Source organism: Elephas maximus, chromosome 18 (assembly GCF_024166365.1).
Source record: "Elephas maximus indicus isolate mEleMax1 chromosome 18, mEleMax1 primary haplotype, whole genome shotgun sequence".
Taxonomy (NCBI): domain Eukaryota; kingdom Metazoa; phylum Chordata; class Mammalia; order Proboscidea; family Elephantidae; genus Elephas; species Elephas maximus.
The window spans coordinates 32,632,171-32,646,841 of NC_064836.1; the positions used below are offsets into that span (position 1 = coordinate 32,632,171).

The 14,671-nt window shown below is 43.1% G+C and overlaps 1 protein-coding gene across 2 annotated transcripts in view; it reads right to left on the reverse strand.

Moving 5' to 3' along the window:
- MAP3K7CL (MAP3K7 C-terminal like) overlaps nucleotides 1–14,671 on the reverse strand; it is a 46,128-nt gene that overhangs the window by 10,789 nt on the left and 20,668 nt on the right. For both annotated transcript variants that reach the window (XM_049858297.1, XM_049858296.1), the window contains exons 3-4: nucleotides 13,872–13,933; nucleotides 1,161–1,276 (exon numbers count right to left, since the gene is read on the reverse strand). In XM_049858297.1, the coding sequence (XP_049714254.1) occupies nucleotides 1,161–1,276; nucleotides 13,872–13,933 (178 nt within the window). The remainder of the gene's footprint in view (nucleotides 1–1,160; nucleotides 1,277–13,871; nucleotides 13,934–14,671) is intronic.

The following is a 14,671-nucleotide window of genomic DNA, read 5'->3' on the forward strand; positions in this document are numbered from 1 at the left end:
AATAGGATGGTGAGCAACATGTGACCATCTCTTTTTTTCTGGCACTTACCACTTACTAACCTGTTGCTGTCAAGTCAATTCGGACTCACGGCTACCTCATGTGTGTCAGAGTAGAACTGTGCTCCATTGGGTTTTCAATGATTTTTCAGAAGTAGATCACCAAGTCTTTCCTACGAGGTGCCTCTGGGTAGACTCAAACCTCCAGCCTTTCAGTTAACAGCTAAGCATGTTAACCCTCTCCACCCAGGGACTACATACCACCACTTAGTCAAAACCAAAACCAAACCTGTTGCCATGGAGGCAATTCCGACTGGTAGCCACCCTATCGGACAGAGTAGAACTGCCCCACAGGGTTTCCAAGGAGTGGCTGGTGGATTCCAGCTCCTGACCTTTTGGTTAGCAGCCGAGCTCTTAACCACGGCGCCACTTAGTAGGAGCTACAATGATTAATCAAATGACCTCTGTAACAAATGTGTACGTACCAGCTCTATGAAGGAAAGGTATCTGATGCTTAGAAAGTATAAAAAAAGGTGGGGTCATCGGGGTAGACACCAGCAGAACGGAGTACAACTAAAAAGGAGGCAAATTCTGCCGTAAGAGAATTACTAGAGCTGTACAATTCCTTACAGCAGAGCTGTAATGGCAGTAGAAGCTCTGAAGATAAAAAACTTACACGAACTTCAAAATGCAGCCAGTCAACTAACACATTACAGGATTCCAAAGCGCCCTCCGGTGGGCTTCTTCACTGGGGTGGGAGCTCCATCGCTTAACTAATTAAAATTCACCCAAGCCAAAGCACTCTGGGACCCCTAGGCACATTCGCAGGAAACACAGTGTGGCTCTGAGTGGTGTCTGAACATTTTTAATTCCCTAAACTGAAAATTCTTATTTTAAAAATGGAGTTTTGAGCAGAAAGTATTCATGCCCCCTCCCCCTTCACCCCCTCCCCATCATCCCATCAGCCCCTTTCCCATCCCCCCTTCTCATCCCCCCTCCTCCTCCCCCATCTCCCCTTTCCATCACCCCCTCCCCATCATCCCATCAGCCCCTTTCCCATCCCCCCTTCTCCATCCCCCCCCACCCCCTCCCCATCACCCCCAGTCCAGCAGCAGCAGGCAGTGCTCAAGCTGAGGACAGAGCGCTCAGGGGAAAGTACTCACTTCCTCTCCTCCAGTAGGGCGATCTCCTTTTTGACCTCATGGTATTCTTCGGCGAGCTGGCAGTGCTGCCTGAACACCTGCATGGATTCCGGGGACTCGTGACAAGGCGGCAGCGGCTTCACAGACGACAGCAAGGAGAAATCAGTGCGCTGCTTTGCGGCAGAACACAAGACCAGTCCTTTTCCGCCCTCCATGTTCTTTAGGGAAGCCCCGGTGGGGCAGTGGTTAAGAGCTCGGCTGCTAACCAAAAGGTCGGCAGTTCAAATCTTCTTGGAAACGCTATGGGGCAGCTCTACTCTGTCTTATAGGGTCGCTAGGAGTCAGAGCCAAGTCTAGGGCAATGGGTTTGATTTGGAGTATTTTCCTTAGAAGGGAGTTTTTTTTTTGTATGAGACTAACATTAACAACCAACATTGGACAGATTCTCGCTGACTCTGCCAGTATGGGAGCCCTAGTGGGGCAGTGGTTAAGATCTCAGACTGCTAACCAAAGGTCTGCAGTTGGAACCACCAGGGCTAAAGATGTGGCAGTCTGCTTATGTAAGGATTTACAGCCTTGGAAACCCCATGAGGCAGTTCTACTCTGTCTTGGAGGGTCGCTAAGAGTCAGAATGGACTGGATAGCAGCAGAGTTTTTTTTCCTTTGTTTGTTTTCTTTCTGAAAGACCAAACCCCAGATAAAGCCATGCTTGCTACAGGCGAGGCAGGAGAAAGCACAGATCCATGTCGTTCCTCTTCTCTCCTTGAGAGCAACACACCAGCAATGCTAAACTTTCTGGTGAGAACATGGTGAAAATTCTACTTCTATAAAAATTTTTTTAAAGACCCAGTTTCCCCTGACCTCATAATTCTACTTCTAGTTAAACCAGTTGTCCTCGATTTGGTTCCAACTCATGGCGACCCCGTGTGTATCGGAGTAGAACTGTGCTGCATGGATTTTCAATAGCTGATTTTTGGGAAGCAGATCATCAGGACTTTTTTTTTTTTTTTTTTTTGAGGCACCTCTGAGTGAATTTAAACCTACAACCTTTGGCTAATAGCCAAATCCATAAACATTTGCAGCACTCACGGACTCCAATTTCTAGTTAACAACACGTTATTAAAACCATTACTTTTAGGAACACTAGTTAATAGCTTTTTAGAGAGTTTTTTGAGCACCCTTTCCAATTATTTATAGAAAACCTTTATATAAAATCTGAGAAATATGAATTCATTGTTAAAAAGACACTTCAAGTACTGATAGAATGTGGGATTGCCACCAAGGTCACAAAACAATTTGTGCATAAATTTTTGAATGAGAGACTAATTCACACTGTATACTTTTACCTAGCACAATTAAAAAAAAAAAAGACTCTCCAGCCTAACTTTCTTTGCAAAAGCCTATACATGTAAACTATATGTTTGATTAGGTCACACCCCACCCAATTGTATAATAATAAATGGAAAACTAATGAATTTCTTACTCTTTGCTCTCTCTTCTCTTTACATTCCCCAAGAACACAGGTTTCTTTGTGTGCCATATTTAGCAATCCACCAAGGCCGTAATAAAAATTTTATGAAGTTTGTTGTCAGACTGATACATAGGATAACCTTTTCTGCTTATTATATTATGAGACCTTTTAGTAGAGATCTTCTAAAGGAAAGGAAATTCCAGGTGGATTTGGTTAAAATTTACCTACATGTGGGACACTGGTCATATCCTGATGGAAATTTCCTAGGCTTAAAATTCATGGAAAAGCCTAACAACAATCATGTCACATAACATCTTTCCCTCCTTCCTCCTGAACGCATTCACAGCGTAAGCTCAGACCGCTGGAACCATTGTCTCCTTCTCTATAGAGATAAGCTGAAAAGCAGCACACAGGTATTACAATATGACTAACCCCAGGAGATAAAGCTGTTGCTAAAGGAACTCAGAACCCCTGGCTCCTCCAGTCCAGATCCTAGAACTCACTAACCCCTCCCCTCATCAATTTTCACCTGTTACACTGGCACATGACCAGGTATAATCGTTACAGGCAATGAAATCGAGCGCCCTCGCCAAGCTGCCATTAGATCATCTCTGCCCCATTAAAGGGTTTGCATCCTGGAGGGTTCCAAGACCCTCTGTATCCTAGTGCCTATCCTTAGGAAAACCACATGTGTTATTCTCAGTTCAAATAAGAGTTTAGTCCATAACTTGCCACGTGTAGGTATCTGAACCAGTAATTCAACACAGTTCCTATAAGACAGTCAAAATGTTCTAGGATTTCTGTGTACAGGATTTCTCGTAACACTACTGCATGCTTAAGAGAATATAAGAGACAGCAGCCAAGATAAAAATGTCTTCTACTACTATAATTAAAAAACTGAAATTTACATATATGTTTTTCAAAACAAAAGAGACCCCTTTTTTCTCCTAGCTTGCCACCCCGCAAATCTTTTAAATTAAGTGAGACATTTGTATTTGTTTGTTTGCCCTTTTTTAATTGGCACATCTTAATTTTGGGAATATCTAAAATTATTATTATGTATAGGCAGCATAGGTGTTCCTGGGGGCCACAGACTATTAAACACCAGCCTGCTAACTGAAAGGTTAGTGGTTCAAACTCATTTCTGAGGTGTTTTGGAAGTAAGGCCTGGCAATCGGCTTCCCCAAGATCAGAGCCTTGAAAATCCTATGGAGCAGTTCTACTCTGCACACGCGGGGTCACCGTTAAGTCAGAAGTGACTTGACAGCAGCTAACAACATAGGTAGCATGTTCGTGCTGCAAAGGGTTCACAAGGGTAGGCTGTATTTCAGGATGTACCCAACACCCTCATATGCTCTTAGCAGGATGATCATGCTATTTACACATAATAATATTTTCAATATAGTTCCCACAGTTAAGAAATGCTGGTTAATACAGACCAAACCAAAAAGATTTAGAACCCAGGTAGTAAAATGGGTCAGATGTCACCTTAGCGTTAGCTCCCGCAAGCTCCACCTTCACCCCGACCTAACAGATAACTCAGCACCTCTTCAAGTTTCCCCAGTTTGCACAGATGCATCAAAGAGCAGCACGGATTTCGTCTTACAGCAAGAGGTCACGGAGGCAAGTTATATTGCACCAGCCATCACAGCATTGTAAAATGATCTCGTTAGATCTGTCCAAGTCCTTCTTCTAAGCCTTGCTACCAGGGTCCCTAACTAAGCCTCCTTCCATCTGCACCCAACCTTGCCCCACCTTCCCCTTCTCACACTTCTGTAAGAACATCACTTTTCTCCCCCCTTTACAACCCTGAGCCATTCACGGCTAATCCAAACCGTCTGTAAGCAAATCAAAGTGGCCTCTGGGCATCAGGAGCCACCATCCTTAGCAGTGATTGGCATGTTCAATGGACATTCACTCTAGCCCAGGAAATGCATCAAAGAATTTGTTTTAAACACATAATTCTCGTCCCAACAGGAATTCTGGGGAATAAAAATATGAAGATATTTGGATTTTATACTCAACATGAAAAATGGAGCTACAGATTAATGAAACATGTTGTTCTAAAAGACACAGGGATCACCTTCATTACTTAATGAATTAATAGGTGTTTGTGAGTCCATGGGAGCCCCTAGGGGATGCGAATGGTTAAGCGCTCAGCTACTAACCAAAAGGTTGGCGGGTCGAACCCACATAGAGGTGCCTTAGAAGAAAGGCCTGGCGATCTGTTTCTGAAAGGTCAAAACCATGAAAACTCAACGGAGTGTAGTTCTACTCTGAAACACCTGGGGTCTCCATGAGATGGAATGGACTCTGCATTAACTGGTACTGTTATTGGTGAGGACATGTATTGTCACAAGGTCCTCACTGAGGGAGACTCTGGCTTATTTTCTTGTTACCCCTCAAAATAACAGAAATAACACATGCTCAACGGTTTCCAGTGAATAAACTATTTTGCCTGAGGAAATAAATTCCTAAAATTCAAGCACAAGTATCAAGTTTCCACTTTAAAAATGGAGCTCCCGCTAGGCTGAAGGAATCTGATATTTAAAACACCGGCACTTATGAATTAATTAGCTGTAAACAGATCTGAGATTGTTTTAACACATGTTCAAATTAAAAACTAAAAAACCAACTTAAAAAGAACGCTTGCCATAACCAGATGAAAAACATCTATTAACTTCTTGGAATAAGAGTAACACTAATTCACATGTCCTTGGCTTGGTTGTGACTACTCTTGGTAGAGAGATTTTTGTAGTTATAATCTCCAAACTGGTAGTGAATGTTTTTCAAGTCAGAAGGAGGAAATTTCCTTGTTATTTTCTCCATAATTCCATGGCATACTCTCACACTTTATATGTATTTATTATTCCCCCCTTGCTTAGCTGTTGTTGTTTCGTGCTGCTGAGTTGATTTCGACTCATAGCGACCTACATGACAAAGTAGGACTGCCCCATAGCCTGTCATCTTTATGGGAGCAGATCATCAGGTCTTTTCTCCCACAAAGCCACTGGTGGGTTTGAACCGCTGACTTTTTGGTTAGCAGCCGAGCGCTTTAACCATTGTACCACCAAGATGACATATCGCACTCCAAAGAAAAGGAATCCTAAGATATTTAATGTGAACATAAAAAGTTAGATATTCCCAATGCGGAGCCCAAGGAGTACACATGGTTAATGCACTAGGCTGTTACGCAAAAGGTTAGAGGTTCAAATCCACCCAGGGGTACCTGGGAAGAAAGGCCTAGCAATCTACTTCCAAAAAAACCAGCTACGGAAAACCCTATGGAGCACAGCTCTACTCTGACACACATGGGGTGGCCATGAGTTGGAATCGACCGATGGCAACTGGTTTTTCCCAGAAACTTTCCCATGTGTGGAATATGATGGTATCTGGGCACCTAAACTACACAGAGTTCTAAGAAGGTTAAATTAAGACATTCTCCTAACAGACCCTCAAGCCAACTTAGAAACACATTTTCCAAGACACAGTTTGGGACTTGGGTGAGGTCAGAGCCCAGGAGGGGGCACTTCCTCCACACCCCCTTTCTCCATCTCCGCCTCCCCCTACTGCCTGAGAGTGGGGTTTGCGAGGACTTTAAATTACAGGGCACCGCGAGTGGCCACTACTATCTCTGGTATCCACCCCAATCATCGGGACAGATTTAACAAGATGAAGTAAGAGAGAAACCGCAGGGTCCTGTTCCAAGAATGCTGGATTGAGCCGCTCCATACCACCTCCGCTCTCCGCAGGCCATCGGATCATAGCAAGCTCCTCCCCAAATGGACTCGTTTCTCTGGAAGGAGCCCCGTGGGAAAGGGCTGAGCCAAGCGTCCCTCAGCAAGGGACAGAGCCGGCTTAAGCATTTCCTTTTCTGCTTGGCTTCTTCAAATACTATGAGCTTCATCCACTTCAAAAATGAAAGAATTTAATTTTCCTATCCTAGCTCCCACACAGAAGATATATTTAGGAAACCTAAACATGCAACGGTCACTGACAAAGTTTTATGTTTACTCTTTGATTCCTGGCGTAAATTACCTTTATTTGGTGGGGGGGGGGGGGGGGGGGTGAGCCTGATGGTGTCCAGTTTAAATTTATTTTGCCTTTTAATGTCTTAAGATTAACAAACCCTGAGAGGAAAACAGTCCACGCTAATTCCAATACATTCAAAACTGTTATCTTAAAATTCTAAATATTTTGTTAAAATATTTGAAAAACTGACATTTCTATAGAATCTCAATGGTGGCCAAAGTCTGCACGAGAAGTTATACTGCATACTTTGTGCATTATGCAACACTGGAGTAAAGTATATTTAAGTCATTTCTAGTGACTTACGAGTCCCTGGACCGTACAAACACTTCAAGTGCTTGGCTACAAAACTGAAAGGTTGGTGGTTCAAATCCACCCAGTGGCACATCAGTACTTCTGAAAGATCACAACCCATTGAAAACCCTATGGGGCACGATTCTACTCTGAAACACATGGGGACGCCACATTAGTTGCACCGGACAACAACTGGTTTGCATTTCTAGGGGTTTCATTTTGGTATAAAAGGAGAAGATAACTCAAGTTCCTCTCAAACTTTCCCAACAACACATACCTTAATGACCACCCCAAATGGGCTTCTCAAAAAAAATTAAAGGTACTATCACAAAGCCCCAAGTTATGTGCATAAACACATGTTTTCTGTGTGGTCGCAACAGCCAAAGAGTGAGTATAAGAAACTTTTCAAAATGTATGTGAGAGAGAGAGAAAATGGCAAACGTTTTCAGTGTTTTGGATGAGACTATCACATTCCCGGATGTCACAGATTAGAGTAGCAGAATCCTGAAATGCTAAGACTTCTTCCTTTTCTACCATTTTCATTTCCCAGACAACAGGTGAGACGCTGATGCAGGACCTAAAAGAAGTGTCTGGGGAGGCTCTCAGATAACAAGCTTGGTGACCACAACTGAAGCTGCGAAAGTGTTTATTTGTGGAGGTGACATCTGTTTCTGGACTTACCAGACTCTGTCTGAGAAAGTTCAGTGTGTACCACAAAGACACCTGTCACTGTCATCTCAGCTTAGATGGGAGGACTTCAGGAGGCATTGAAGCCACTGCTCAATTTGGTTCAAAAAAAAAAAAAAATGGCCATATTGTTTTCCAAGTACTTCAGCTTTATGAAGAGAAGAGGGTATCAGAACCTGTATCCTGAGACCAAAAATCCAAAATGTTGTTTCTTTTGTTTCATTTTAAACATGCAAAGGTAAATTACTCATTATTAAATATGTCTTTCAATAAATGATGTCACTGGGGAAGGAAATTAACATTTAATTGAGCAATTTTCTTGCCAAGCACTGTGCTAGGTCCGGAGTCCCTGGTGGCACAATCAGTTAAACACTCAACTACTAACTGAAAGGTTGGTGGTTCAAACCCACCCAGAGGCACCTTGGAAGAAAGGTCTAGTGATCTACTTCCTAAGGGTCATAGCCTTGAAAACCGTCGGAAGTGCAGTTCTACTCTGCACACGTGGGGTTGCTGAGAATCAGAATTGATTTGACGGGAGCTGGTTTCGGTTTTTGGTTTGCTGCTAGATCTTCTCACTATCACATTTAACTTCCACAGCTGTCCTTTGAGATAGGTGTTGTTATCTCCACTTTACAGCTGAGGAAAGTAAGGCTTAGAGGGCCAGGAAAAATGAGGGAAGCCCTCAGTGGGATAGATTCACACAAAAGCCTCAACAACGGGTTCAAAGATATCAAAGATCATGGAGATGGCAGGACCAGGCAGCCTTTCATTCTTTTACACAGAAGGTCATTGTCTTAGTTATCTAGTGCTGTTATAAGAGAAATACCTCATGTGGTTGGCTTTAGCCAACAAAAATTTATTTCCTCACAGTTTAGGACGCTAGAAGTCCAAATTCAGGGTGCCAGCTCTAGGAGGAGGCTTTCTCTGTCACCTGTGGAGGAAGGTCCTTGTCCCTTTGAGTTTCTGCTCTTGGGTAATCTTCATGTGGCTTAGCATCCCTCTTTACCATTTCTGTTTCTCTCCATTGCTTGTTTAATCTCTTTTATATCTCAAAAGAGACACACCCTACACTAATTCTATCTCATTAACATAACTAAGATAACCCATTCCCAAGTGGGATTATAACCACAGGCATAGAGGTTAGTACTTACAACACATATTTTTGTGGGAAACAATTCAATCCATAACAGTCACCATGAGTTGGGGCCAACTCAACATCAACTAACAACAACAGAGAGAGTAAATATCCTGGCCAAGATCACAAAACTAGTCTTGGAGAAATTCAGATCTAAGTCAGTCTAATGTCAGTCCTCACACTTCAGTCACTGTAATTTCCTCTAGGAAGTTTATTACAATCTACTTGTTAGCATGTACTCTAAACCAAAGGCCACATTGCCATAGAGTCCATTCCTACTCACAGCAACCCTATAGGACAGAGTAGAACTGCCCCACATGGTTTCCAAGGAGTGGCTGGTGGATGCAAACCACCAGCCTTTTGGTTAGCAACCTGAGCTCTTAACCACTGCGCCACCAGAGCTCTGCCTGACTATAAAAACATATTCCTGACTCCAATGCAATTAGAATGGCATTACAGCACAGCTTTGAATTGTCTACAGGTACAGCCCCCAAAACATTAACAACATGGTTAGGCTGTAAGACAAGCTTGATCCTGGCCTAAGCCCCAGGACTATCAAAAGATTCTGCTATTAACTGTGGAGAGAGAGGTCAGCCCTTATCTCCTTAGGAAACTGAAGCCTAAAGAAAATGAATGGTTTTTCATCCATTCTTAGAAGTGAAAATAGAACTGGGCCTCCTTCCTTCTGACTGTATGGTCTAAATTAGCTCTACCTAAACACTACCACTGATGGGCATGGAGGATTAAGAGACCTGGTCTCAAAAGGAATCTGAACAAGATACAATCAACCTTCCACCTGCCCCTGGGCTGAGGCCCAAGACCCACAAATGAACGTTATAAAGAGATGTTCACTTTAACGTCTACCTTGCCCTGAGCTCTTGCCCAACATTCTGCATTAATAGAGACATCAAAAGAAATGTTTGTCACTGCTATTCTTGCACATGGCTTTTTTTGGCTTCTGTGAAAATAGAAGCATCATGAATTACAGGCTCAAACATGCCCACATTCTTGGCAAACCAATGGAAAAATCTCGGGGGCCAAACTGGCGATAGAGTATCTACCAAATAGATACTTCAGAGCTGCACTTCATAATCCACAAATACACGTAAGAATGTGCCATGAGTATCAGAATGCCAGAATAGATTTCACAAGGTCTTATAACCGTGTTACGGTAACCTTGCAAATCAGGAAGAAGAAAAAAGGTCTGCACTTATCAAAGTAATTGATGTAGCCCATCAATTTCACAGATGATGTGATGGAGGAAGGGTTCTCTAGGTTTGGAATCAGAGGTCTGGCCTGAATTCCTACTCCGAAACAGCAATTTGTTTAGCCCAAAATTTGACCTCCAGTTTCTTATCTGTAGAGTGGATATATAACAGTTAGCTTACATAAATGTTGCAAGGATCAGATGAGATCATTTGTGGTAAACACTCATTGCCCGTAGGTATTCAATATGCATTACCCAACCAAACCAAACCTGTTGCCGTCGGGTCAATTCCGACTCACAGTGACCCTATACGACAGAGTAGAACTGCTCCACAGAGCTTCTGAGGAGCAGCTAGTGGATTTGAACTGCTGACCTTTTGGTTAACAGCTGTAGCATTTAACCACTATGCCGCCAGGGTTTCCCAAAATGCATTGGTTGGGTGTAAATCTGAGGGTGTGCGAAGAGTGGGCTAGTGAGAATCACCCGGCAGCACCTCTCTTTTTCACAAGGCAACTTTTAAGAGAGAATCAAGAGTCAGTTCATCCTCAAACAAAAAGTGACAACCTCGAGGCACTTCCTATGCCTTTGTAACCTAACTTCTACATCTTCCGTAGAGGATTAGGACAGTGGGTTAAATTCCAAGAGCCATTACTGCGTGATGAAGGCGCAGGATGCTGATTGTAAAGCCAGCCTGCTCCGTGGAACAGATTGTTCCTCTTCGTCCATAAAGCATTTTCATTGCTTTTGAGACAGAGGCTTCCTGCTGCAAAATGGCTTAAATTTATGTGCTTAAGTTTGCTGAGATGGACAGAAGAATCAGCTTTTAGATGCCATTTTCTGTGTTAGGTTTCTCATCTCAATTCTCACTCCTTTGATTTTTAGCCACTTGCGCCCTGGAGTGTAGGATAAAGGTAAAAGGAAACAGCACTAGGCAGAGGTAACCCTAACCCAGTGGCTTGGCAACTGGCAAATGTTTGTAACAAACCCAATCACGCCCTTCACTCTACAAACACACACCTAACTAAATGCCTTAGCTGTAATGCTGGTAACATTCTCTGGGTTCACGAAGAGATAAAGTGATACCGTATTTTAATGGGGAAGAGGGGGAATCAAAAGCCACAAGCTGGAAACCATCCTCTCAACTATCTAACTCATTAAGGATCAATGGAGATAAAATAGTCTCATTGGGTTAAACTAATTAAATAGACTTAATATATGTCAAATGGAATTAGAGCTATAAAATTCATAGGGCTATAGCGAAGCTTTCCTAGAAAAATTACTTAGACAATTGCCATGTGTGCTGTGAACCCAGTGGAGAATGATCCATGAGCCTGGAAGACTATTAATGTTCCCAAAGGAAAAAATGTTTCCATCAGTACAAAAGCTAGAATTAAAGGTCCGCACTTTGACAAGGGAACTAGAACCTGAGTATGATTTTACTGTTTGATTCTCAAGTTTACTCTTGTTTGCATCTAACGTCCATGACAGTGAAATAGTTTTGAGGTGACAGTAAAACAAAAGGAAAGAATTCTGTGACTGAGGAACAATGGTTATTTAAATTTTGCAGTTCCCCAACTTCCCAGCAGCAGCATGTATACACCCGCCACGTGCAAGGGCAGAACGTAAGCAAGGAGACTCTTGTGCCTTGTGAGCACACCAGAGGGAAACAATGAGCAAGAGGTGGCTTGTTTCTCCATGGTGAAAAGAGGAGATGTTCCGGGATATGGTTAGTTCGCAGAAACCAAAGGAGCTAATTGCTGACCCTGTCTCTCTCAGAGCTGAAAAGGAAATTTGGGGGGAGAACACAGCTATCTTTTGAGCATTGTGTGGGGATCAGTATAACCCTCCCACCTCCTAGACAAAAAATAATAATAAGCAGTGGCCATCATCAAGTTCACCCCAACTCTTGGCAAACCTGTGTGTGTCAGAGTAAAATTATGCTCCATAAGGTTTTCAGTGGCTGATTTTTTGGAAGTAGATCACCAAGGCTTTCTTCAAAGGCACCTTTGGGTGAACTCAAACCTCCAGCCTCTTAGCAGCTGAGCATGTAAACCGTTTACATTACCCAAGCCTTCCACCTCTTAGACAATCTTCCGGTAACATCTGCATGACTCTGTAGACAGTCTTCACACTGGAGAGCTATGACAAGGCCCAGGACTGCTAAAGAGTGTGAATGAGGACTAAGAGGCCAAGAAGGCCAGGTAACCAGAGTTCTGCTGGGTTGAATTTTGGATGACACCCCAAGAGGGGAGCAGGAGCTGTTTGAACCTGATCTATTTGCTTCCAGATGTTTACTCAATGCACTGGGCACTAAGATAAGAGCTGGAGCGAGCCAAAAGGGTCACCATCTTGGGTTGCATAAGAGCTCATTCTTGGTTCTTCACAGTTCTATCCTGGACTATTCAGGTATGCCCACAAATGGGAAAAGCTGTTAGGTGTAAGATAATAGAGAATATCAAGGCCTGTTGGAAACTGATTCCAGACCCTCCCTCTAAAGACTTTTGAAGTCAGTATTTTTTGGTGAAAAAAGTGGTGACCAAACAAAATGTCTGTACACAGGTTTCAGGACCCCTGCTGGACTCATCTAACTGAGACCACAGTTAAGTACTCATGTGCTCAGCTGACCCAAGGGCAGTAACCAGGTATTTTAGGCACAACCTCTTCCCAAAGCCATCTTTGCCTGTAAGCATTACATGTTATCTAAAGAAAATTAAAATGTCATAAATTAATTCCTTTCAAATAATTCTGTATACTAAAAATGAGGTATCTTTTGGTAGATCATCCATAAACTATGTACACAAAGTATTTTCTCACGGGTCATACCAGGTTTCAGAAGGTTTAACTATAAATAATTATGTTCCAGTAAAAGTTGTCAGAGAATTGGGGAGGGGATGGGAGTAGAGAAAGATTATCCAGAAGTCTTAGAAATGATGACAAGTTCCCTCTGCAGTTTATCACTGAATTGCTAACCCAAATCAGTAGCCGAAAGGCATCCACACCAAAGGAGAACAGGGACCAGCCTTTTTCCTAGGCTTCCAAAACTCTTAGAAGTAGGAACTAGTTTTATAAGTTCTTGACATCCTGGAATATTCCATAAGGACCTCAAGTTGACTTTAAATCAACCAAACAGTTGCCATTGAGTGGACTCCAACTCGTGGCAACCCCATGTACGTCAGAGTAGAACTCTACTCCATTGAGTGGACTCCAACTCATGGCAACCCCATGTATGTCAGAGTAGAACTCTACTCCATTGAGTGGACTCCAACTCATGGCAACCCCATGTACGTCAGAGTAGAACTCTGCTCCATTGAGTGGACTCCAACTCATGGCAACCCCATACATGTCAGAGTAGAACTCTACTCCATTGAGTGGACTCCAACTCATGGCAACCCCATGTACGTCAGAGTAGAACTCTACTCCATTGAGTGGACTCCAACTCATGGCAACCCCATGTACGTCAGAGTAGAACTCTACTCCATTGAGTGGACTCCAACTCATGGCAACCCCATGTACGTCAGAGTAGAACTCTACTCCATTGAGTGGACTCCAACTCATGGCAACCCCCTGCATGTCAGAGTAGAACTCTACTCCATTGAGTGGACTCCAACTCATGGCAACCCCATGTACGTCAGAGTAGAACTCTACTCCATTGAGTTTTCAGCGTTTGCTCTTTGGAAGTAGATCACCAGGCCTTTCTTCTGAGGCTCCTCTGGGTGGACTTGAACCACCAATCTTTTGGTTAGCAGCCAAGCATGTTAACTGTTTACACTACCCAGGGACTTTGGAGCTCTGGAAATACAAACCTTGATGACTAGAAGGCCCCCCCTCTTATGGGTGAATCACTTCTTAGGTCACTATACTTTGTGAAATTGAGGAGAGAAAAAAAAGAGACTTCAGAGAAATCCTTACCTGTAGCTGCTGGTCTAGTTCTGGGAAGACCGGAGGAATGGGGTCTTCAGGAGGTGTATCATCTAAAATGAAAATGACATGACTCTTCAACCAGATAGACTTTTCTCTCAAGACAGTTGTCCTGTGGTTACCATCTTTAGGCTTACATAATTAAGCCATCAATTCATACTGCTTCGGTCATTTTGCCACTTGAGAACTGACAGAATGCAAAGAACATTTTTACTCATTTTCAGTACAAACAGAAACATGGCCAGCTTAGTCAAACTGCCCCAAATTTTGCAAACTAATGTCAAAATCCTCAAATGTTTGTTCTGGTAGCTCTCCAATAAAAAGTACTACTTGTCTTTTAGTATTTCCATGTTACCCCAAACCAAAAAAACATGATATGCAGAAAAGTGCTTTAACAAGGTGCTGATGAGATGACCAGAACAATCTCAGTGGGACAGGATAACATATTAGTGAAAAAAAAAAAAGTGTTAGCTCTACTCTGAATGACTCCAAGTATGGCAAGCTTTTATGGTTTTGCTCTCCACTCTTCCCACAAACCACTACTAACAGGCAGTTAAGCAGGGCCTTGTTCTCACTTACAGACAGTAGGCAGCAACAACCCAAACAGCAGCAGGCAGCACTCCCAACCTCAGACAGAGCCAACAGCCCAAGGCAATGCTGTCCTCCGCCGCATAAAAGGCCTCCTGGCAACAGAAAGGTGTTGCTGGATGAAAATGCACCTCTCAGACCCATCAGAAGAAACCTGACAGAAGTGTGGCCTAAATGTCCAAGTCATCCCCATATCTCTTCTA